The 24,595-nt window shown below is 42.8% G+C and overlaps 1 protein-coding gene across 5 annotated transcripts; it reads right to left on the reverse strand.

Annotated features, from left to right (window-relative positions):
* Positions 1 to 839: 839 nt before the first annotated feature.
* Positions 840 to 24,307, reverse strand: LOC134480512 (uncharacterized). Of its 5 annotated transcripts, XM_087568602.1 has the most exons (7): positions 23,848 to 24,020; positions 14,030 to 14,298; positions 9,041 to 9,172; positions 8,163 to 8,322; positions 7,043 to 7,174; positions 6,189 to 6,372; positions 840 to 1,883 (listed from the first exon to the last, which is right to left on the reverse strand). In XM_087568602.1, the coding sequence occupies exons 2-7, from the start codon at positions 14,118 to 14,120 to the stop codon at positions 1,878 to 1,880; spliced, it is 705 nt and encodes a 234-aa protein (XP_087424728.1). In that variant the 5' UTR covers positions 14,121 to 14,298; positions 23,848 to 24,020; the 3' UTR covers positions 840 to 1,877. The 5 variants fall into 5 exon arrangements, with proteins under 5 accessions (XP_087424728.1, XP_087424727.1, XP_087424729.1 ...); XM_087568601.1 differs by lacking the exon at positions 14,030 to 14,298; XM_087568603.1 differs by lacking the exons at positions 9,041 to 9,172; positions 14,030 to 14,298 and having other exon boundaries at positions 23,848 to 24,307.
* Positions 24,308 to 24,595: the final 288 nt, after the last annotated feature.

Genomic DNA, 24,595 nt, shown 5'->3' on the forward strand with positions numbered 1-24,595 from the left:
TAGATGTCTCCTGAGAGGCACAGCCAGAGCATGTCAAATACAGTGGAGAATGCTAGCAGCAAACCATTGAACTGAGAACTGGACCTCAGTTGGAGGAATTACAGAAAGATTGGAAGAGCTGAAGGGACTAACAACCCCATAAGAACAACCATGACTGCCAAGCAAAGTTCCCAGAGACTAAACCACTACCCAATCACTATACAGGGACTGTGCCATGGCTCCATCTGCATGTGTATCAGAGGATGGTCCTCTTGGGCACAAATGGAATGAGCAGCCCTTGGTCCTGCCTAGGCTGGGAAATTGGATGGATGGTGAAGGGAACACCTTTATAGAAGAGGGGGAGGGCGATGGTATTCAGACTTATTTCTGGAAAACAAGGAAGGAATAACATTTGAATTCAAAATGAAAAATATCCAATTAAAATTCAACAACAACAAAATGGTGTTTAGAACTTCAAATAAAAAAAAGCCACAATCAGGAAACAGAATTGTATGCCTCTGGTTTTCTTCAAATATGCTCAGGGCCTGGGTTGGTTCTGGACCCAGGCTGAACCAAGCAGGTTCCTGCCACTGACTGCTCCTATATTCCTGTTTCCAGAGGCATCATGCAGATTAATATTGGGCAAGAGATGTGGGCAAAGTTGGGCAGAAGTGGCTTTCTGTCCTGTGGCATCAGGAGTATCTGCATTCCTCGGTGTTCAGCACTCTCCACCACGGGATTTGGGTGCAGGCTTCCTGATTGCTTTAAACTCCCTTATGCCACGTTTATATGTCCTGGGAGATATTACAGAGAAATTAATGTTTATCCCATTAATTTGTTCAACACTCTCATCCACAGAGTATAATTTAGAGGTAACTATATATTTGACAGTAAGCATACACAGTGGGTAATATATGCAATATGAAGTTGAAATTCACAGAGTTTGGAACACAGTGAACAGTGACTGTATAATTGCCTTTGAATCTCAGTCTGACTGGGAAGTGATTTTGATGCCCAGTCCCCATGAGAATGCAGAGATCCATCCCTCCCTGATAGCTGTGGGACTTCAGATGTTGACACTAATGATCAATAAAGAAGGTTCTTAAGAGTGAAGAGTTTGAGATTACTCTTTTTTTTCACCAGGATACATCCAATTTACATGATAGTAACCAGATGCAGGTAGTCAATATATACAGTCTATATCCTTATCAAAATAGAAAACCAAATGAACAAAACAACAACACATAAATAACAAAACTTCAAATGAATAGGAGGAAAACCAAATAACCAAAATAATCAAAACTCAGCCACACTTAAATAGAGGAGCTGCGCTAAGCATTTTTTGCTGCTCCTTCTGCAGAATAGATTTATAGCCTGTGTCTTTCCTTGGAGACACAGTAGACAAGCAGTTACTGATGGTAATAATCTTTCCAAGAGGAGTGGAAGTAGGTCTGTTTTGTTGGAGTGGGGGTATTAAGGACAAAGCCATCCAATACTGAGTAGAAATGATATTACAGACTTTATCTCAAAGTCTTTCCAATGTTGTGAACTGATCTCCATGAAACTCTTCTGGATGACCCACCAGGACAAGTACACATTTACACGTGCACAGTCTTTCTGGATGACCAGCACCTCTTGATTGATGTGCATCAGCACTTCTCTGAGTCCCTCCAAAAGTTTACACTTGCTGGAGGGTGGGGAGGTGAAAGTACGGCCTATTCAATCCAAAGAAATAAAACTAAAGGAGGAAAATGCAGTCCACAATTGCTATGGACATTACAGATGAGATGCAATAGTGGTGTATTTGCTGTGCACACTGAGTTCTCCTCCTGTAGCACTTCTCTCCAAGGGAGATCTTGCCCTGGTTTGTGTCTTGTTCGAGTTTCTCCTGGAGAATTTCAGACCTAGCAGAGCAAAGGAATAAAGGTTTAGAGAGTGGTTGTCAATTCAGCTCTCCCTCTTTTTTTTTTTTTATTAACTTGAGTATTTCTTGTATACATTTCGAGTGTTATTCCCTTTCCCGGTTTCCGGGCAAACATCCCCCTACCCCCTCCCCTTCCTTATTGGTGTTCCCCTCCCAACCCTCCCCCCATTGCTGCCCTCCCCCCCACAGTCTAGTTCACTGGGGGTTCAGTCTTTCAACTCTCCCTCTTACATCAGCTCTATTCAGTTGGACAATCCAGCATGACCTGTCAGCTGAGGTCAGTCCCTGCATCCCCAAGTGTCATAGAGTACCTGCTCTTGGATTTGTATCTCAGCTTTTAAAACTGCTAGAATTTGAACTGTGGACTATACACTGTATTGGAATTTAGAGAAAAATGAGCGTATTTTTCCACTGGTCCAGATATATTATGTTGAATAATAACATTGTACCTATGTCTGAATCTGAGTTCAAGAGAGGGATGAGCAACCTACAATACCATGTGGATGCATTCTGGAGAAGATGCCTAGAATTGAGGTGAAAGTTCTGATTATGTTTGCAGTGAAGGAACCTGCCTAGGTTCCATTTTAAGCACTGTACCTGCAAATGCACAGAGAAGCCATCTCACATCAAATCCATGGGAATTGCATGGATCCTGTAATCACTGAGAATGTGCTCCATGCAAATCTTCCCAGCGTACACACGGACATTAAAGGTGATTGTGATGTAGAAACAGAACAGCACCCCTGTAAGTCTATGGCTAGTGTAAGGCAATTTGTGAGAGGACAGAAGAGAAAATGTCCTCAGATCTTTCCGGAGAGATCACAGGAAGAAAGGAGTAGAACATAGCAAGAAATCCAGAGGATCATATATATTGTTTCATGGGCAAAATTCACATGAACTGTACCAGAACTATACTCTGAGTAGCTCTTTAGCTGCCTGAGGCTGAAATCCGTGTAGGTGGTCATTCACCCAAAACGGGTACTTATATAGGGAAAGGATATTCAAATGGCTTCTTCCAGCCTGTGTTCCTACCTGAACATTAATGCTTAATGTAAAGACTCCCCAGTATACGCTGGAGGCATAAAACAAATGTTGAGTGGGATATGTACATAGTGAATAGAGCCTATAGACAGCTCAGTCAGTGATGTGCTGTCCTCTCATAAACTGACATAGACTCAGGGTTCTTTCCCTATTACCAATCTTGCTTTGCTAGTTCCCAGGGCTGTGTAGATCAGTCTTGTTCCCCAGCAAAGGATCATATGTTGGTGGTAGACTAGACTTGTTCTTGTTCACTGTTTCAGACTTTCCCCAAAGTGTGCAGCTTCCTCTAATCTGAGCTGTCTTTACCATAGCCTGAGTGACTTCATGCCCAAAGCTAGAATCATAGGAAATCTCCATAACCAGGATCGAAATCAACAATTTTTCTCCCCGTAATGTGATTGTGCCACAGATATTTTGAGTAAGTACGTAAAAGCTTGCATGGATTTTCTCAGACTGAATCAGAATCTATGGAAGGGCTCCACCCTATGGTACACTTTTACTCCTTGCCTGATGGACATCTGGATAGATTCTCCTTCAGGGCTCCTCTGGGACCACTACAACACTGATGCTCCCTAGTTGCAATGGCAACACCTACTCCTTGTTGTGGAATCACTGGGCTAACTAAACCTTCTGTTCCACTTTCTGAACATGGCTTCTCATAGGGCTACCTGTTCTTACACTCCCAGACCCATCTGAAATTCATCATTTCTCCTAACTCCATTGAGGCTGAAATTAAGGGAGAGAAAATGATGTTGATTGACAGCACTTGCAGAATGCTACACAGATAACAGAGGCGAGCGCTTTAGATTATCTGTGCACCAAAGGGGCTCCTGACACTGCCCTGTTCTTGCACCACAGCATAGCTATGGGGCTTTTGCTGGATGACAATACAACTCCAAGCAACTCAAATTCTCAATGAATAAAATCCAAGCCAAACTCCCAGCGGAAGCTGTAGTGTGCCAAGGTAGCTGGAGAGAAATGGTAGCAGGCCATGTGGAAAGCAACCTTGGAGGAGACACAGTGAGTGACACACCCTTCCAGTGGGCTTTCACCATTCACAAAGAACAGAGAAGCCGCATAAACTCATGGATTTTAGAGAGAAGCCCCCCTTACCTCCCTGTACTCCTTTCCTTTGATGTGCTCCAAAGGATTTCAATGCAGACCAGTAGTTTTACCCCTAATCACTTGAAAATCTAACTTTACAGGTGTTTTTGTGTCCTCTTTTTGGGGGGCTGCATTTCTTTTTTTTGGGGGGGGGGCTGCATTTCTACAGGACTTTATTGTCCTTCTTTTACACCATAACTAAAAGGGACCTGCAAGCTCCAGGCCTGTACCATTTGTTACCACTGTGAAACACGACTCACTTGAACATATTTCCCACTCCTCCCCCAGACTTCACGAGATAATTCTGTTACGGTATTTTTGAAAACAGAATAAATTAATACCTTAAGTGTCCTTTTGCTGTACAGAGCTGGATGGAGATGCCAAATGACTGGGCAGCTGTATTTCATGTTTCATGGATGTAAAGTGAACTCTTAGAGTACTTTTCTCATGAAACTTGGAAATAGAGGGAAACACATTCACTACTGCAAACACAAACACACACAAACACACAGAAATACACAGATACTCACTTGCACGCACAAATGAAAACTTTGATCTTGTGCAGCACATTTCCTGTTGAGTGAGGAATTAGTGGGAGCTATGCTGTGTACAAGTCTCTTAGACTCAAGCAGGCTGTGCTGCCCTGGCCTGTACTCATTTCCACTTCAGGAAACCTTTCTATGCAGATACTTGTTGGTTTTACAAGTAAGTTACATGTTCTGCACAGATAGCCTAAACAATACAACATCAAATTCCCAAGAGAGAGATTCTAGGAAAAGACTCCATCAAGCTCTATGTTGACTCATCATAGGCCCCTCACTAAAACTACCCTGTTTCCTTCATAGAAGACCTTGGAACCATCAGAGAAGACAGGGACTCATGGTCATTTACCAGGAACTTTTCATCACATTAGAGTTCATGTGATGTTAGAACAACCTCAATGTCAGTCAGAAGGAGGCTAAAGAAATAACATACCCTGACTTTTCTGAAATGCAGCACTGTGTACAGTATTGAGAGGGAATCTATCCTTAAAGAATGCCATGCCCATGATATAGTCAGCAAAGCAATGTCAGCAGAGGGATGCACTCTAGGATTCCATGCAAGATCATGGTGAAGCCAATAAGACAATCCAGAATCTTCCCGGGGGATACCTCTGTTCAGGTAAAGTGAAGAAATCTAATCCTTATTTTGAAAATAGTTGAATGGTTTAAGAATGTGTTGAGACAAATAAGAGACAGGGCTCCACCTGGAACTGGACCGGTGATGCAAAGACTGCTGGACAGCACAAAAAAAGGAAGCTTCATGTTTGTTGAGAGACCTAGGCTTAAAGGACGAAGTTGGATAATGACTGGACAAAACTGCATGTCATGAACTGGCCTCCCCGCAGGCTCCCTAAGATGCAGATCAGCACAGCAATGCACCTTTCTTGGTGAGAATTGGGGGTATATACGGATAACTTTGTTCTTGAAGTCTCAAATCTCTCATGCCAACCCTCAGCCTTTGAGAAACCTTTTCCACATCCTTGTTCTTCTATCCAGCTTCAGATTGTAAGGCCCACATACGAACTCTCCAGGAGCACTCAAATAAGACAGGACTGACATGCTGCTCCTCAGGCTCTGTAGTTACCCAAGATCTATGAAGCATGAAGTCACCATTTTCATATACAGGGACATGAGGGGAGGAAGAACAAAAGCCACCACAAATGACAATGAGAACCATTTCTTTGGCATTTCCACCAGGCTCTCCTCCTCGAAAACTACTTACTTCCTGGAGTCTCACAAGATCCCTGTAATGAAAATGAGCTCCAGGCTTTTGCTTCATCCCTCAAAGCCCTGTTCTAGTCTAAAGAGGGGCTCCCACATAGCACCCTCCACACACATGGCATGTAGTGCTGTGATATGTGATCAACCCATCTCCCTTGATAAACTGCAGATTCTCAAAGAGCAGGAGCATTCGCTTTCCAAACATGCAGTTTCCTGAAGAGGGGCTATCTCCACAGAAAGCCTTGTAAACCATCACATGAATGAACACTTGGATGAGACCTAGGTCAGGACATGGATCAGTCAATAGACAGTTACATTGGTTTGTCTATGTTTATGGAAAGACCTGAGGACAACCTGACCTGGAGGCCTAATCCTACCTGCTGTTCCTTTGCACTGGGGACACAGATGTTCATTCCGGCCTCTTCACAGAGCCTCTTTGCCTCCACACAGGATGCTGGCCGTTCAGTCTGCTCCACCAGCAGTTCTCTGTTCTCATTCAGCAAAATCTGTATATTGTTCTTCAATTGAGTTTGTTCACGCAGAAGCTGGGAGTGCCTGATGCTGAACCACAAACAAAAAATGGTAAACCCAGCCAGCTTCTATTTGCCTGTCACTCTTGCAAGTCAAATCATCCCTTCAAGGAATCCCTCATCCCCAGACATCCCCAGAACAGAGCCACACTATACAAGTTAGCACCAATTAGAGGAGGTCAAATCCAGAATCCACATTCAACATGAATCAAAGTACTTCTGATAATCCTGACACTAAGACGGTTTATATAAATCCAGGAAGAAGAAATGGTCCATATGGGTGCTTATATGTCCATGATATGCTAAAACCATCTTCACGTAGTGGGGAAATCCCCTCTGAGGGGTAATTGAAGTCCCAATAGCTATACAATCTTTCCATGTGTTTCTCATGGATCACAGATCTTTAAATCTTCTGTCAGAGTCCTAGAGATTCAGAGTTGATTGATATTCCCATCATGGTGCAAACCTTTTCTATCTAGAGGATCCTTAACGGGGGAAATAACAATTGGAGGGTCTTCTATAGCCTTCACATGTAGGACAACTGAGTCCAAGAGCTACAAACATAAGACCCTTGCCAGGAGGCAGGCTTCTTGTTAAAAGTCAGACACTACAGAACCAGTGCCCTGACTTTGGTTCAATGTCATACAGGACAGGAGCATTCCCTGCCTAGTGCTGGGTTCTCATCTCTGTCAGCGACTCACCGGTAGGAACTGTTCACTTGTATGAGCTCCTTGTACCTCTCCATGGCCTCACTTATTGAACTGGTCATCATTTGCATAGCCATCATTCTCATCTCATGTTCGGATTGAAGTATTGGGAATTCGACATCCAGCCTGTTGTGGGGCATGGCCCAAGAAAAAAATAACCATCTGAACTCAGGATTTCAGAATTAAGTGAATTGTAAATTAAAAAAACCCAATAAAAAATTGAAATTTAAGAAATGTGGGGGGAGGGAAGAATGTGGCAAACACAAAGACCAGAGCAAAAACACAACAGTGAGACTCCAACAACAATTCTTTCAAGGAAATATTTCTACGCAAATCAGCAAAGAGTTATTTTGAAATATGGACATTTTCTAAGACTGTGGAGATATGGTTCCCCCAAGACCAACTGTACTGCAGTGGCTTGGGTCTAACAGATAGTTGTGATGATATTTCTTTTGTTTTGAAAACAGGGATTCTCAAACCTTGTTCCTATTGTTCCATGAATTCTCAGAGGGAATAACTACTTTGACAGGGTAGAGGATTTGTAACCCCTCCTTCCCTCAGGAGGGTCCTATCTACCACCTAAGTAAACAGAAGATGCAAAGTGCTCAGTTGATCCATGTGGGCATCCCCACTATCATGACCTGCAAACTGTCCATCAGACATATCCTAAGATCCCATGAAACTCCTCAGACTCCCTGACCGAGAGCTTAATACCCACAAACACTTTCACATACTTACATACCAATCAATATACAAACACAAGCAGAATCCCAACTACATGCATGGAGGTGCCATAGAATCAGTGTATAATGAAAAAAATTAGAGGAAAAGAGGGATGACGTGCAGGCATTTCATCCCCTCACTTAGAGGCAGCAAGTGTGACCAGGTCCTTCCAGCTGCTGACAGAACCAATGCTAATCCAAGGAGCTCAGGGTCAAGTACAAAAGAGGTTGACCCTAAACACACAGGACCTAGCTTGTCTCACAAGCAAATGCCTTCCAAATCTCCTTAAAATCCAGGATGAGAGGTAAACCTCTCTTGTGCTAAGAGGAAATCTTGGGTTAGCAGAGAGAAAGCACAAGACAGTGAACAGGTTACTGGCCATAATGACTACCTGTGGTCCCAATTATCATAGATATAAAGGTCCAGGATTTGATAAAATTCATCCCTCTCGAATTGACACTTCTGGATTTCAAATTTAAGTTCCTCCAGTTCCTTTAAACACTCCTCTTGCTTACTGATGACATTTTGGGATGATGCCTTCCTACCAAAACCTGTAAATAGATAAACCCAAGTGAATTTGCATATTTGGTGGCCCATGGGCAGAAAAGATCATTCTGAATCCGAAAAGGAGGTGAGGAAGGGGAAATGGTAGAGACTGGGTGAATCCCTTAAAGAGCAGAAAAGCTTTCTTAAAGGTGGATTCTTAAGCTATGTCCCTCTTCCCAACCTCTAATGCCATACTCGTGCCACATTCACTATTACAGGACCCCTCACCCTGAATAGTATAACCTGACTGAGACATAAACATCTGGGATAATATTATCTCATATCAGATGTGGTGCAATTAATCCTGGAGTTCATAATGCTTAGCTCCATCAAGCTCTAATCATCTGTGTTCCAGCCCAAAGTGTCTGAGAACTCAATTCATTTCTCGGGTTGCATCCTTCCTTGTTCTCACCATCAGAGACTTATGTAAACTACAGTAATCTAGAGGAAGAAATGCTTCAACTCCCAACCATGGATGGTCACATTTTTAATCTCACTGTGCCTCCTCCTGCCATGCATTGACACTCACAATTAAAAAGCTTCCAGAAAAGAAACTGAAGGCTTACCACTTTCTGGCTTTCTCTCAAATTAAAGATCAGGAACTCCTGACTCTTGGTTTGCCTTTGAGAAATCCCAAGGCTCCTGCTTGTAAGGCCTAATCTTAGAAGGCACATCTCAAACATACCTCCTTGAGGATGTTCCCCAACTCTGCCCAGGACTCACCAAGCCTTCCCCAGAATGATTTCCTTCCTTCCAAGGAAGATGAGAGGAGGTCATCTTCCTTCAGCCTTGGTGTGGTCTCTCCTTGATCAACACTTTCCTTCTGAAATAGCCTGAGCGGCTGGCGAAACATGCCTGTTTGTGAACCCAAAGGGAACTGAAGGAATAACCCAAAGGCAGTTGGTGTCACCACAACACTGGTGACATCACAGAAGATTCTAGGCATCTCTTAGATACAATAGATTGTCCAGTGAAGGGCTTACTGATGATGCCACTGGGAAGTTCTATGACCTACCTGCTAACTAGCTCTCCAAAAATTGATCAATTTCTGTGCGGACCCTTTCCTCCAGTCTCTCATACATCACTGGGAATAGCATTTGGCAACCTCTATTGCTAAGCTAGATGTTTCTCTGTGCATCATTAGAACTCAACAGTGCTTTTGCTGGGGAGGGCTGCTTACAACCTGAATGAGAGAACAGATTTTTCTTAGCACCCAAATCTCTAGGGACCAAGGAAGAGGGAGTTTTTTCTTAAAAGTAAATCTACTACTCGAGACAATGCATGTGACACACATTTCGATTCCTAAGGTTTTCCTTTTTATGGAGGCCAATATGTTTCTTCTAGACCTCTGAGTGTATAAAACCTGGAAATATTTGCTTACTGTGCAGTCCTTGACAGTTGACATTGTTTTTATTTACATATCCATGTATTTCACAAAATCAATGGTCTATTATCTTATTTTTTTAGAATAAAAACTCCTTTTTTCTTGAAACATAGGGATCAACTACAGGGCATATATAAAATAATAAATTTCTGTACCTTTTATATATTAAGTTGGACATCCTCCCTTTCTCAAATATAACAAGACAGTGAAATCGGACATCAGTGAGCAAACGTCAACCTGGACCTTGTGTTACCACATTGTAACCACATAGCCATCCCTTCTCCAATATCGTTCTTCCTGAATTTCCAAGTCCAATCATGAGGATATTTGGGGCTACACGCTGATCTTTTACTCAGAGCAAACATAAAACTCAGGCGGATGGGCAGGGAGTGGAATGGCCTAAGGTTAGGCTAAACCTCAATTTTAATGGGTCCATAAGTTCAGGAGGGAGTCCATTCGGCATTGTCATCTGTGGCTTCTGTGTCCTTATCCTGGGTGTGCTGACTCTGTGATATGATGCCACCTCACCTCACAGATGTCAGGGTGAAAATCATGTATGAGTTTTCTGGGAAGAACTCTGCCTTTTACTACCATCTGGAGTTATACAACATCACTATGCACAGCTCAGAAGAGAGGGGTGGAGATTGTGGAGGCCTTAGAAGTTGAGGATCTTTTCTGATTAAGGCACATATTTTTTCCTATGTAATTTTTCCCTTGCTCTTTCACTAATGATGGTTGACTTCATTCCTGGCCTGAAGTCAACTGGACTCCAAGGTTTGGGATTAGGGAAGCCCCTCTTTTTGAGATGACAGGCCCAGCAAGGGATCCCACTGCATACAGGTTCCTATTCCCAAGGAAGTTGTTGCTGCAGAATCACAGCATGGGGGCAGCAGCACAGGACATCTCCCACCTCTCTCTCCTGCACCTGCAGCACTTTTAATAAGGCTGTTTGTTTGTTTGTTTGTTTGCTTTTATTTGGAAATACCTACAAAGCTGGTCAAAATTAATACATGCCTTAAATTCCAGCACCCACAAAGTATTGTTGTTTTTGCTTTTGTTTTTGTTTTATTTCATTTCATTATTTCTGTAATTGTTGTTAGGATTCTTATTGTTTTCTTTGGTAATTCCATCTAGATATTCAATTTGTACATAGAATGTAAAGCCATGCTCTGCATGGTCCTGTTATTCATGTTAAGGATTTTTTCTTACCACCAACACCACAGATGCACACAATATTTACTTTCAAATCAGGAAAACAGGCATACAGAAGAGAGCTATGTTGTTTGGTCTCAGGTAACCAACCAATCAGGAGTGTAGGATGGCTTCCCTATGTTTTGGATCAGGTAAACTTCTGTTATTGAGATGAAAGGCCTCTGCTGAAGCCTCCAGTTGAGTAACAGAGAGCCTGGAAAGACTGAAAGAGTGGTTGTACCTTGAAGGTGAACCCTTCAGTGCCTCTGCAGCCTGAGGCAGAGTTCTACTGGGAACAGAAGAGCACTTGGCCAGAGATCATAGGGGACTGCATTTTGGTTGAGCCCTGAGACCTGGATGAGCAGAGGCCTCCATAGTCCTGATAAAGGGAAGCAGAGCCACATAGATGTGAGGGAACAATGGATCTTTGATCTGCCTGTTCTCTTCTACATTAATCTTTGCTGTATACATAGTATATGTAAATGAGTGTAGATGTTAAAGCATGTGCAAGTGTAAACAGAGTAGAGTTAGTTCAGCAATACATTATGTCCCATTTTGTTAAAGATCTTTATTTTATTTCTATTTATATTTTTTTTTCTTGACTACTGATACCTGATTACTCTCCCACAATCCTTCCCCAATTCTCCTGGCACAGTCTTCTCTGAGTGTATGAGGGCCAACTGTCTCAGTACCTCCCTTCTTTTACCAAAGCCTTTCCTGGTGGCATTCGTGAGGATGCTGGTTTTGAATGCCTTGGACTTGGCTTTCTTCATGCTCCAGTTCGCTGGTTTGGGAAGTTGGTGAAGAACTGTCTGTGAACTTGGTACTTCATCCAGATGGTACACAAGAGGCAATGGTTTTGTCAATGGGTCCATAAGTTCAGGAGGGTGTCCATTTGGCATTGTGATATGTGGATTCTGTCTTCTTATCCTAGGTGTTATAATTCCACCTGAATGTGTGCTATAATGCCACCCAACCTCACAGATGTAAGAGTGAAAATCATGTTTGACCTTTCTGGGAAGAACTCTGCCTTTTACTACCATCTGGAGTTATACATCACTATGCAAAGCTCAGAAGAGAGGGGTGCAGATGTGCAGGCCTTAGAAGTTGAGGATCTTTTCTACTGATTAAGCCACTTCTTTTTCCTATGTAATTTTTCCCTTGCTCTTTTACTAATGGTGGCTGACTTCTTTCCTAGCCTGAGGTAAACTGGAGTCCAATCTTTTGGATTACCGAACCTTCTAATTTTGAGATGACAGGCCCACCAAGGGTCCTACTGCATACAGAAGGTATGAGTAAGTCTCAGGGGCTGGAGTAAGTTAAAAACGTCTGTGACAACAAAGAACTGATTAAGAAAACAAGAGACCAGCTGCTCATCAAGATCACAGTTGTATGATAGTAAGAAAATGTGAATAGGCATCAGGTGAGAAGATAAATTAATTAGGAGGTCATAGGCCTAGAAGGGTTATCCTTTGCTCTCAGTGGAGCTGCCATTCTTTCTGTCATTCCTCACCCTCTGCCACAGGACCAGAGACTTCCCAAAACAACTGGCTGGCCTTGCCAAAGACCTGGCAGGGTCTCCCTGTAGAATAAGACACTTAAGAGTCCTTGAAGACTCACCAAGAGGTCTCCTCCACACAGGTTCCTTGTTGTCAAAGGGAAATGTTCCTGCAGAATCCTGCCATGGCAGCAGGAATTTCAACCTGGCTGCTCTTGGTCCAGCTCACTGGGTGCAGGCCTGAGGCCCAGGGGTATCTGGTGAAAGAAGCAGTACGCACTACCTCACAGCTCTCTCTTTGTTGGATGCAACTGCTAGGACTGTGATAGGATTTTTGTTTCTTGTGTGTTTATTAGAAATACCTACAAAGCTGATTAAAGTTGCAACATGCCTTCATACCCAGAGTGCAGAATGTTTTTACATCGTTGTTGTTCCTGTTTTATGTTTGGATTTTGTTTTTTAATCCCCTCAGGAAATTTCCCTGTGCTTAGAATGTTAAGCACATGCTCAGGAGGGATCGATTATTCAAGTTCGGCAAAGCTTTTGTTCACACCATCACTCCACAGACGATGCCATTACTTACTTTGAAATAAGAAAACAGTCATGGAGAAGTAAATTAACCTGTAAGCTATCACAGAAGAAACACATCACGATTGTGGAATGGCACCCCAGTATTTTGTATTTCCTAAGTTATTTTTATTTTAAACTTTTTTATTGGATTTTTTTGGGTACATTTCATCTTTTTTAAATCCTTAAAGGTATCTTTTATTCCTCTCCTCCCATTTACAAGGTGGAATTTCACCTGTGATTGTTAGTCCAGATAGTTTGGTCAATGGCTTAGATATCACCCTGGCCTAGTTTCCTTGGCATAAGCTGAGTTAGAAGCAGACTCAAAGGTTCAGGACCAACAAATAATGAATTCCACTACATCTGGATCCCCAGCCTCACAGCCAGGAAGGGACTGTATTTCCATTCACTATTTAAAAAAAAGATGCAGTTCATTAACATGTAAAAAATTTCTCAAGTATATTAAAGTGTTTACCATGGTCATACAGTTTTTCAAATACCTGGCATTCATCTTTTTCCAAAACCTAAAATATCTTTCTTATTCACATTTTTTTGATTATTTTTTGGTATTAGTATCATTTTTTTAAATTTCAGTTTTTTAAATAGATATATGTTTTATTCAAATGTTATTCCCTTTCCCAGCTTTTGTTCCATAAGTCCCCCTGCCGTGCCCTCTCCCATATGTATGGTCCCCCAATCCACGCCACTTAGAAACCCCTTCCCGGACATTTCCCTGCACCCAGGGTCCAACCTTGTTAAGAAAAAGGGCTTCCCCTTCCACAGGTGCCCCAACAAGGCTATTCTCTCCTACATAAGCAGTTGGACCCCTGGGTCAGTCCACGTATAGTCTTTTGCTAGTGGTTTATTTGGTTGGCATTGCTGTTCTTATGGGGTTGCAAGCCCTTCAGCTCTTTGAATCCTTCTTCTAATTCCAATAAAGGGCGTCCTGTTCTCAGTTCATTAGTTTACTGCTAGCAATGACCTCTTTATTTGACATGCTCTGGATGTGTCTTTCAGGGGAGATGCAAATTTGGTCCCTTTCAGTAAGCACATTTAGCTTCATCAATCTTACCTAGTTTTGGTGGCTGTATATATATGGGCCACATGTGGGGCAGGCTCTGAATGGCTGTTCCTTTGCTCTCTGCTTTAGATTTGGCCTCCATATCCCCTCCTATGGATATTTTTGTTCCCCATTTTAAGAAGGAGTGGGAGCATCTGCACTTTGGTCATCCTTCTTCTTGAGTTTCCTGAGATCTGTAGATTGCATCTTGGGTAATTTGAGGTTTTGGTCAATATCCACTTATCAATGAGTGCATATTGTCAATGAGGGGTGCTGAGTACCTGGAAGAGAATGAGGGACAAGAGATGTGAAGAAGGACTCCAAGACAAGAGTCTGATCAAGGCGACAATTTTATTTTTCCCCAAGGCTGAATTTGTACCATAAAATGGATAACAGAGAGAGGAGAGAAGTAAGAAACATTTACCCACGCCAAGGACACAATATTCCTGTGGTCAGGGAATCGGCTGATGTTGACAGGTTGTCAGAAAGGTCACAGGTTTGTCATATCTATTAGTCAGCAGGATGTTGGTTTTTCAGAAAGGTTACAGGTCATGACATTGGGTATATTAATGTCAGACGTTATCATATGATTATTCATCTTGACCACCACATTTGTATTAGTCTTCCGCATCTGGCTGGGGATTTTCCATGAACCCAGTCATACTTAATGCTAACCATAATAATAACATCAATAATGGATGGCTTCAAGGCCATCGCTCCCAACAGCATACCAAGTGTGTTTTTCTGTGATTGGATTACCTCACTGTGGATGATATTTTCTAGTTCTTTCCATTTGCCTATGAATTGAACGTAATCATTGTTTTTGATAGCTGAGTGGTACTCCATTGTGTAGATGTACCACATTTTTCGAATAAATTCCTCTGCTGAAGGGCATCTGGGTTCATTCCAGCTTCTGGCTATTATGAATAAGGCTGCTATGAACATAGTGGATCATATGTGTTATTGTATGTTGGAGCATCTTTTGAGTATATGCCCAGGACTGGTATAGCTGTGTGCTCAGGTAGTGCAATGTCCAAATTTCCAGGAACGTTCAGACTGATTTCCAGAGTTCTTGTACCAGTTTGCAATCCCAGCAACAATGGACGAGTGTTCCTCTTTCTCCACATCCTCGCCAGCATCTGTTGTCACCTGAGTTTTTGATCTTAGACATCCTGACTGGTGTGAGGCGGATTCTTAGGGTTGCTTTGATTTGCATTTCCCTGATGACTAAGGATATTGAGCATTTCTTTAGGTGCTTTTCAGCTATTCTATATTCCTCAGCTGAGAATGTTTTCTTTAGCTCCAAACCCCATTTATTAACAGGGGTGTTTGGCTCTCTGTACTCTAACTTCTTCTGTTTTGTGTATACTTTGGATATAAGCCCTCCATCAGATGCAGGACTGGTAAAGATTTTTTCCCTATCTGTGGGTTGCCGTTTTGTCCTAATGACACTGTCCTTTGCCTTACAGAAGCTTTTCAGTTTTATGAGGTCCCATTTGTCGATTCTCAATCTTAAAGCATAAGCCACTGGTATTTTGTTCAGGAAATTTTCCTTAGTGCTCATGTCTTCGAGACTCTTCCCTACCTTTTATCCATTACTTTTAGTGTATCTGGTTTGATGTGGAGGTCCTTGATCCACTTGGACTTAAGCTTTGTACAGGGCAATAAGAATGGGTCAACTTGCATTCTTCTACATGTTGACCTCCAGTTGAATCAGCACCATTTGTTAAAAATACTATCTTTCTTCCATTGGATGTTTTACCTCCTTTGACAAAGATCAAATGACCATAGGTGTGTGGGTTCTTTTCTGTGTCTTCAATTATGTTCCACTGATCTGCCTGTCTGAATGCCAATACCATACAAACTATTGCTCTGTAATACTGCTTGAGGTCAGAGATGGTGATTCCCCCAGAAGTTCTTTTATTGTTGAGTATAGTTTTGCTATCCTGGGTTTTATGTTCTACCAAATGACAGCAAATTGCACTTTCTACCTTTATAAAGAATTGAGTAGGAATATTATTGGTGATGGCATTGAATCTGTAGATTGCCTTTAGCAAAATGGTCATTTTTTACCATTTTCATCCTGCCAATCTATGAGCATGGGAGATCTTTCAATCTTCTGAGACCTCTTCAACTTCTTCAGAGATTTGAAGTTCTTGTCATACATATTTTTTACTTGCTTGGTTCAAGTAACAGCAAGTTATTTTATATTATTTGGGACTATTGTGAAGGGTGTCATTTCCCTAATTTCTTTCTCAGCCTGTTTACCCTTTGAGTAGAGGAAGACTACTGAATTGTTTGGGTTAATTTGATACTCGGACAGTTTGCTGAAGTTGTTAATCAGGTTAAGTAGTTCTCTGGTAGAATTTTGGTGTTGTTTAAGTAGACTATCATATCATCTTCAAATATTAGTGTTTTGACTTCATCCCTTCTAATTTTTCCCCTTTGACCTACTTTCATTGTTTGATTGCTATGGCTAGGACGTTAAGTACCATATTGTACTTAAGTAGGGAAAGAGTGGGCAGCCTTGTCTAGTCCCTGATTTTAGTGGGATTCCTTCAATACTCTAAGTTTAGTTTGATGTTAGGTACAGGTTTGATGTATTTTGCATTTTCCTATATTTAGATTCAGGCCTTCAATTCCTGATCTTTCCAGGACTTTATTAATGAAAGAGTAATGAATTTTGTCAAATGATTTCTCAGCATCTAATGAAATGATCATGTGGTTTTGACTTTGTTTATATGATGAATTTCGTTGATGGACTTCCGTATATTAAACCATGCCTGCATCCTTGCCATGAGGCCTACTTGACCATGATGGATGATTGTTTGGATGTGTTCTTGGATTCAGTTTGCAAGAATTTTATTGAGCATTTTGATCAATATTCATAAATAAAATAGGTCTGAATTTCTCTATCTTTGTTGTATCTTTGTGTGGTTTAGGTATAAGAGTAATTGTGGCTTCATAGAAGGAGTTTGGTAGTGCTCTGTCTGTTTCTATTTTGCGGAATAGTTTGGACAGTATTGGTATGAAGTCTTCTATGAAGGTCTGATAGAATTCTGCACTAAATCCATCTGGTCCTGGGCTCTTTTTGGATGGGAGATGTTTAATAACAGTTTCTATCTCTTTATGAGTATGGGGTTGTTTCGATGGTTTATTTGTTCCTGATTTAACTGTGGTACCTGGTATCTATATAGAAAATTGTCCATTTCCTCCACATTTTCCAGTTTTGTTGAATATATGTTTTTGTAGTAGGATCGGATGATCTTTTTAATTTCTTCAGATTTTGTTGTTATGTCTCCCTTTTATTTCTGATTTTATTAATTTGGATATACTCTCTGTGACCTCTGGTTAATATGGCTAAGCGTTTATGTATCTTGTTGATTTTCTCAAAGAACCAGCTCGTGGGTTTGCTGATTCTTTTGATGCTCGGTTTTGTTTCTTCTTGTTTGATTTCAGCCCTGAATTTGATTATTTCCTGCCTTCTACACATCTAGGGCTTATTTAATTTTTTCTAGAGCTTTTAGGTGTGCTGTCAAGCTGCTGACATTTGCTCTCTCTTGTTTCTTTTTGCAGGCATACAGAGCTAGGCGTTTTCCTCTTAGCGCTTCTTTTATTGTGTCCCATAAGTTTGGGTATGTTGTATCTTAATTTTCATTAAATTCTAAGAAGTCTTTAATTTCTTTCTTATGTCTCCAATGACCAAGTTGTCATTGACTTCAACTTCCATGTATATGTGGGCTTTCTGTCCTATTTGTTGTTATTGATCAGCAGCCTTAGTCCGTGGTTTTTTGATACGAGGCATGGGATTATTTCTATCTTCCTGTACCTGTTGAGGCTTGTTTTGTGACCGATTATATGGTCAATTTTGGAGAAGGTACCATGAGATGCTGATAAGAAGGTATATCCTTTGGTTTTAGGGTGGTGGGTTCTATAAATATATGTTAAATCCATTTGTTTCATAACCTGTTAGTCTTTCTGTGTCTCTGTTTAATTTCTGTTTCCCTGATCTGTCCATTGATGAAAGTGGCGTGTTTAAATCTACTACTATTATTGTTCGTGGTGCAATGTATGATTTTTTTGAGCTTTAGAAAGGTTTCTTATTGTTTAGGGACACAACTGCTATATACTTGACAAATATAGCAATCAACCAGAATATCCGTAGAAAGCATGTGACTGTTGGCCACATGAGGATGAGTTTCTTTCAAAGATCATCATGATTTTTGGTAAGATCTTCCCTGTAATTGGTGGCATGGCTTCCCACAAACATGGTCCAGTTGTCTACAATCTCCTCCTTGGTCAGCATCTCATCCTTGTTCTTATCTGACTCATACACCAGATGCTGGGCCTCAGCCTGTGCATGGTCATAGTCCTGAGGGAGGATCCAGTGGTGAATCTCATCCTAATCCAGTTTCCCATCCTTGTTCAGATCTGGGAAATCATTGAACTGCTCCCCAGACAAAACCCAGTCTGTCTTAGGGCAATTGTCCTCGTGAGAAAAAGATGTCCACAATGTACTCATCCTGGTCCACAAAACCATCCCTGTTCTTGTTGATATTCTCCAGTGTTTCCAGAACTACAAACTCCTTCATATGTTCTAAATCCTCTTAGTGCACAAAAGCAATGAACCAGTCCTGAGTAGCTGTCAGGTGACCGTCAAGGCCTTAAACCTCCTCTCATCTCGTGGAGGCAACTTTTTAAACTTGTGATGATCAGAGCTATCTTAGAATTCAGCAAGGTTTCCCAGGTAGTAGCCATAGGTAGCCTGCTTGTATTCTTCCCAGGAGATTTTTCATCTATGTCCCTATCATAATCCTTCCAGAGTTTAGCCACATTTTAGTTGATGTATCTTTTCTGTACCTGTTTGATCCAAACTTTCAGGTCCTCAGTAGTAACAAGGCTGCCTTCATCACTGTCGATTGGATCAACAATTTTCCCCAGCCTCTCCTGCTCTCGTTCAGGATTAGCTATCAAAGGTCTTGGAGTCCTCCTTGCCCAGGAAGACCTCAGGATCGTACAGGAAGCTGTGCTTATTCTCTGGTGGCCATTCGCCCTGCTCTGAATCAGGACAAACCATGTGCTCCTTGCTCATCATGCTCTTGGCCATGAACGCCAGGACCAGTGCCAGCAGCAGCCCATGGAGAGTCCCAGGCTGACACCATGTACCACAGTCTCGATCAAAGGGAGGCAGCAGGGAAGTAGGGGCTCAGAGCAGCTTATCCGCTGTCCCTTCCCCAGAGAGGGCTTTTGTTATATTTCAAATGTTATCCGTTTTCCTGGTTTCCACAAAACCCCTTATAAAACCCCCTCCCCCTTCTACTGTGAGGGTGTTACCACACCCACCCAAACACCCAGGCCTATCTGCCTCCCTGTTCTGGTTTCCCCTACACTGGGGCATCAAGCCTTGACAAGACCAAGGGCTTCTCCTCCCATTTGTGCCCAAGAAGGCCATCCTCTTCTACATATGCAGCTGTAGCCATGGGTCCATCCATGTGTACTCTTTGGATGGTGCTTTAAGTCCTGGGAGCTCTGGGTGTTTCTTAGTGTTGTTCTTATGGGGCTGTAAACCCCTTCAGCTCCCTCAATCCTTTCTCTTACTCCTCCATTGTGGACCCTGCTCTCAGCTGAATGGTTGGCTGCAAGTATCTGCCTCTGTATTTGTCATGCTCTTTACCCCACTCTTTTGAGCAGATCACCACAGAGCAACGAAGATGTATTGTCTTGGCGTGATGATGTACAGACAAATAGATGATTTCTTAATTCTTATGATGATTCTATAAGAGTTCCTAAAATTAGATTAGTAATTTTAAGCTCCTTTATAATGGGACAGCTATTATGTTTTCTCTGGTAATCAAAATTGCATTGAGAACTCTTCCTTCTTAAAGTTTCATGAGTGAATTGCTTCTGCAATACCAAGCAGGCATCTACAAATTAGAACCCATGCTAAGAGGGTATAAACCAATTAACCAAAGTTCATAAATAGAGAACTAATGATTTACTATAGGTGCAAGGACTTTACATTAATAATTGACTGGATTTGCCTATAGGCAATTTCACTTATTCTTTTCTCATAAAAATTACAGCTTTTAACTCTCCATGAACATGCAGAGCCAGTGACAGATGGTGACGGTTTATCCTGATGATTACTCTTGATGGATATGAATGTAAACATTCTCTGTCGTAAACTCATTATCCAACTTATGATTTGAATTCCTGTGCAAACTTGTGGTGAACTTTTCACCATGTGATGCTGTGTTCAGAAAGATATACAAATATTGAGGACAAAGAGAGAGAAAGCTTTTTAGACAGAACTGAACTGAAGAGAACAGAACTCAAGAAGAACTTAGAAGTAAAGGCCTAGCGTTGAGAGTAAGGCATTGAGAGTAAGGAAATTATTGTGTCATAAGAGCAAGAGGAAAGGAGATAAGAAGAGAGCAAGGAGAACCTTATAAGTCAACCTTTATGGAGGCAAACCTTTGTAGAAATTTTAGGAAAACGGAAGAACTTATAAATAAAGGTTAAAATCACTGCTCTTCAGTCTTCAGCCTGGCTCACTGGCTAGCCTGTGCTCTTCAGTCAGGCTCACTGGCTAGCCTCTGCTCTTCAGCCTGGCTCACTGGCTAGCCTCTGCTCTTTAGTCAGGCTCACTGGCTAGCCTGTGCTCTTCAGCCTGGCTCACTGGCTAGCCTGTGCTCTTCAGTCAGGCTCACTGGCTAGCCTCTGCTCTTCAGTCAGGCTCACTGTCTACCATGTGCTCTTCAGTCAGGTTCCCTGGCTAGCCTCTGCTCTTCAGTCAGGCTCACTGGCTAGCCTCTGCTCTTCAGTCAGGCTCACTGGCTAGCCTCTGCTCTTCAGTTAGGCTCACTGACTAGCTCTGCTCTTCAGTCAGGCTCACTGGTTAGCCTCTGCTCTTCAGCCTGGCTCACTGGCTAGCCTCTGCTCTTCAGTCAGACTCACTGGCTAGCCTGTGCTCTTCAGCCTGGCTCACTGACTAGACTCTGCTTTTCAGCTGGGCTCACTGGCTAGCATCTGCTCTTCAGTCAGGCTCACTGGCTAGCCTCTGCTCTTCAGTCAGACTCACTGGCTAGCCTCTGCTCTTCAGCTAGGCTCACTGGCTAGCCTCTGCTCTTCAGCTAGGCTCACTGGCTGGCCTCTCCTCTTCAGCTAGGCTCACTGGCTAGCCTCTGCTCTTCAGCTAGGCTCACTGGCTAGCCTCTGCTCTTCAGCTAGGCTCACTGGCCAGACTCTGCTTCTCAGCTGGGCTCACTGGCCTATGGGGCCCTAGCACATCGCTTAACCATCTGCTCATGACTGCCTGACCACACTGACCACCTGACCGGTCGCCCTGACTTCTTAAAGTCATTCCCTAGAAAGAGCACAAGAAACCAAAGAGAAACACCACAGCAAACTTTTCCCATGGGCTCTTCTTTAACCTTCAGTGCTTTCATTACTTTCTTTAAAAGAGTGAAATATAATTTCGGCTATTCATATGGCCAAGAGAGCTGTGCAGTAGTCATTGCTTTAGGGAATTTGGTGCTAAATCAAAAGATTCCTTTATTCTATCACGATGTTATCTGAATGCTGTAAGATGTATGTTTAGAAAACACAACACCAAATTCCTAAAATCTAGATGTTTTAAGACATCAGCTCATGGAGAAACATAACTGCTTCCTATCTAGACTGGGCTTTTTTGCTATACTGCAGGTACAATCAATTTTCCACACTACTTCCATGATTTTCAAGAATGATTAAGAGAAAAATAAGTTGAACATAATGGCCAGAAAGGGGGTTCTGTCAAGTTGTCTTATGTGGGACAAGATACCAAAGTATGATGGTAAACCTAAAACCACCTGTTCCCAAAACTAACAGAACTTACAGAAAATACATACTTTCTTATCATTTCTCCTCCCCAATGATCAGTGATTTAATGAGCACCTACTACGATCCTAGCACTGTGCATCTAAGTGTGTAATGGTGAATAAAAAACTTAATAAAAAGCCTCATTAAGGAATAAAGAAAAATGAAACATAACTTTGAAACTCAGAATTCAATATAAGCAAAACCACCATTTCTTCAACTGGTGATTTCTGAAAACTTCATCATTTTTTCCATGGGCTTCTATAGTAATGATACTGAGTCTTGATTTGGTAAATCACAAAAAGCAAGTCACACTTCTTTCTTGGCTCCCACAACTGTCAAAGGGAACAACACTGTTGCTGTCCATTGTGCTTCCCTATCAATCCTGCTATGGATGGTAATGAATTCCAGTCTTTTCAATGTGAAAACAGGCCACCACTTGAGGGCAAAGGTTATTAAAATTACCCAAACCGGTATATTCTCTAAAATTTTCACATAGCATTTTACTGATATCACAATGTAAATTCACCACAAATGTTTAACCAATGAAAATATTGAATAGCTCTGCAAATAGGAGCGATAATCATATATACTTGAAAACAACTATCATGGAAACAAACGACGTAATAGGAGAAAAGATACATCACGAAAAGCTACACAAGCAGCAAAAAAGACACTACATTTCTTGGTTTAAAAGTTAGGAGATACACTTGATCTTTAAAGACAGACAATGTACTTGATCTTTAATCCCTTTAACTGTGCCCTGTCCACATAGAAACTGCAGTAGATGACAATCTTTTGTAAGATTTATTTATTTATATGTGAGACAATGCATCTGTCTTCAGACACACCAGAAGAGGGCATCAGTACTCCTTACAGACGGTTGTGAGCCACCATGTGGTTGCTGGCATTTGAATTCAGGACCTCTGGAAGAACACTTGGTGCTCTTACCCACTGAGCCATCTCTCCAGCCCTCACAACGGCCTCTTACACAGCATCACAGTGGTCTATTTCACTAGATGGCTCCAGGGTGATAACAGAGAAACTTTCACAGTTCCTGAGCACTGCTGAGTTCAAACACCACCAGTGCCCACTCTGTGCTGTTGGCACATTCTGACCTTCTCCTAAGGGTTGTCAGCCACAAAAGGGACGGGTTAGCCCCAGACAGCATTCACTGCCCAATCCTAAAAACCCCCTCGATTCTGAAAAAGCCACATTCCATGCTTGCTCCATATTTGAGGAAGCCAAATGGTTGATCTGGCTCAAGGCTCTACTTTTCTTAGCTCATCAACTTTCTTTTTCCACTTCTTGTCACAAGAAGTACGTTTTTATGCTGCAACTACACTGCAATGTGTGAAGGAAACCACCATAAACTCTGGGTGCCACCTCTTGAAATTTAAAATTCACAAAACAATTCATGGCTTTCTAATCAGCACCATGGACAATAAACAAAAACAAGCAAAACCATTCCAAAGGAACTTGCTGATCTGGGGGCCTGCTCATAGCAGGCAGGAAAGAATTAAATTAGGCAGAACTGTAATCTGCATAAATTGCCTGAGGTTTCAAGAAAATATATTCCCATGATCCCCATCCTTTAACATACAATAGAAACATTACAGGGAGTGTGCCACCAGGATAAGCTGCCTCTGAAAAGCCTGTCCTGCCCTGGCAGGTACAGGTCATTTAATTCTAAGTCAATCTGGAGAGAGGTGACAGCCCCAAGTTGCTCTGGGGATGTCAGAGCACAGCTCTCATGCACACTCCAGAGCACCTCTACACTCTTTCCCAATGCCATAGGCTTTCCAATCCCTGCTTCAGCTCTCCATACATCCCTGAACCCTCCCTCCCCCTACCCAATGGGCTCACTTTGCATTGCCTCCTTCTGCCACTGCTTTCCCAGGACAGGGGGACCAGGTGGGGGGGGGGGGGGGAGGCAGAACCAGTCCAAAGAGGGACGCGGGTCTCCTACCTACCTTGATTCTGCTGCTCTGGGGCTGCAGCCCGCCCTGCTTGCTGCTTGCTGCTTGCTGTTCCTGGGGACCAGACCGGAGGTTGGGCTAGGGGTCCCCGCGAGCTCCATGCCTCAAGGTCCCCTGGCAGGGCTGGCCTGGGCTTCTTCCTTGGACACTGCGAGGCTGTAGTCTCTGTTGGAAACCCCGCCGCTGTCATAGGGCGCCCTCCCGTGGCCGAGATGATGCCCAACGCCGCTAAGGCCCCCTTCCTTGGCCGCTTCTTCTGCTTTTTCTTTTCTTTTTTTCTTTCTCTTTTTGCTGGCGATGTGGCGCCTGCGAAGAGCTCGTCTCCAGGAAGGAGGACATCGTGCAGGCAGAATCACCTCTGGGGCCTGCCGGGGTCGGAGAGGGAGAGAGAGGAGTCAGCTTGGGCGGAGGCGCCCTGGCTGCCGGCGCCTGCGGAGGGAAAACCTGTCCAGGCACACGCGCTGCTGCGGGCGCCAAATATAACGCTAGCGCCCCGCCCCCTCAGGCCCTGCGCTCACCCACGAGCTCCGCGTGCCCTGAGGCCCGGCTGGGGCGAGGTCGAAGGGCGGGGTGGGAAGGACACGTGTGCCCACTGCAAGGTGCAGGCAACACCGGGAGGCGCGACACCCAGAAGGGCAGGGTGCTGAAATCAGGGATCCAACCAGGCGCGTCAGTCCCCTCTCAAGGCTCTGTGGATGCGAGGGCGGCTTCTTCAGGCCTCCAGGTCCACCACGAAAAACCC

Source organism: Rattus norvegicus, chromosome 9, assembly GCF_021556685.1.
Source record: "Rattus norvegicus strain SHRSP/BbbUtx chromosome 9, alternate assembly SHRSP_T2T, whole genome shotgun sequence".
Taxonomy (NCBI): Eukaryota; Metazoa; Chordata; class Mammalia; order Rodentia; family Muridae; genus Rattus; species Rattus norvegicus.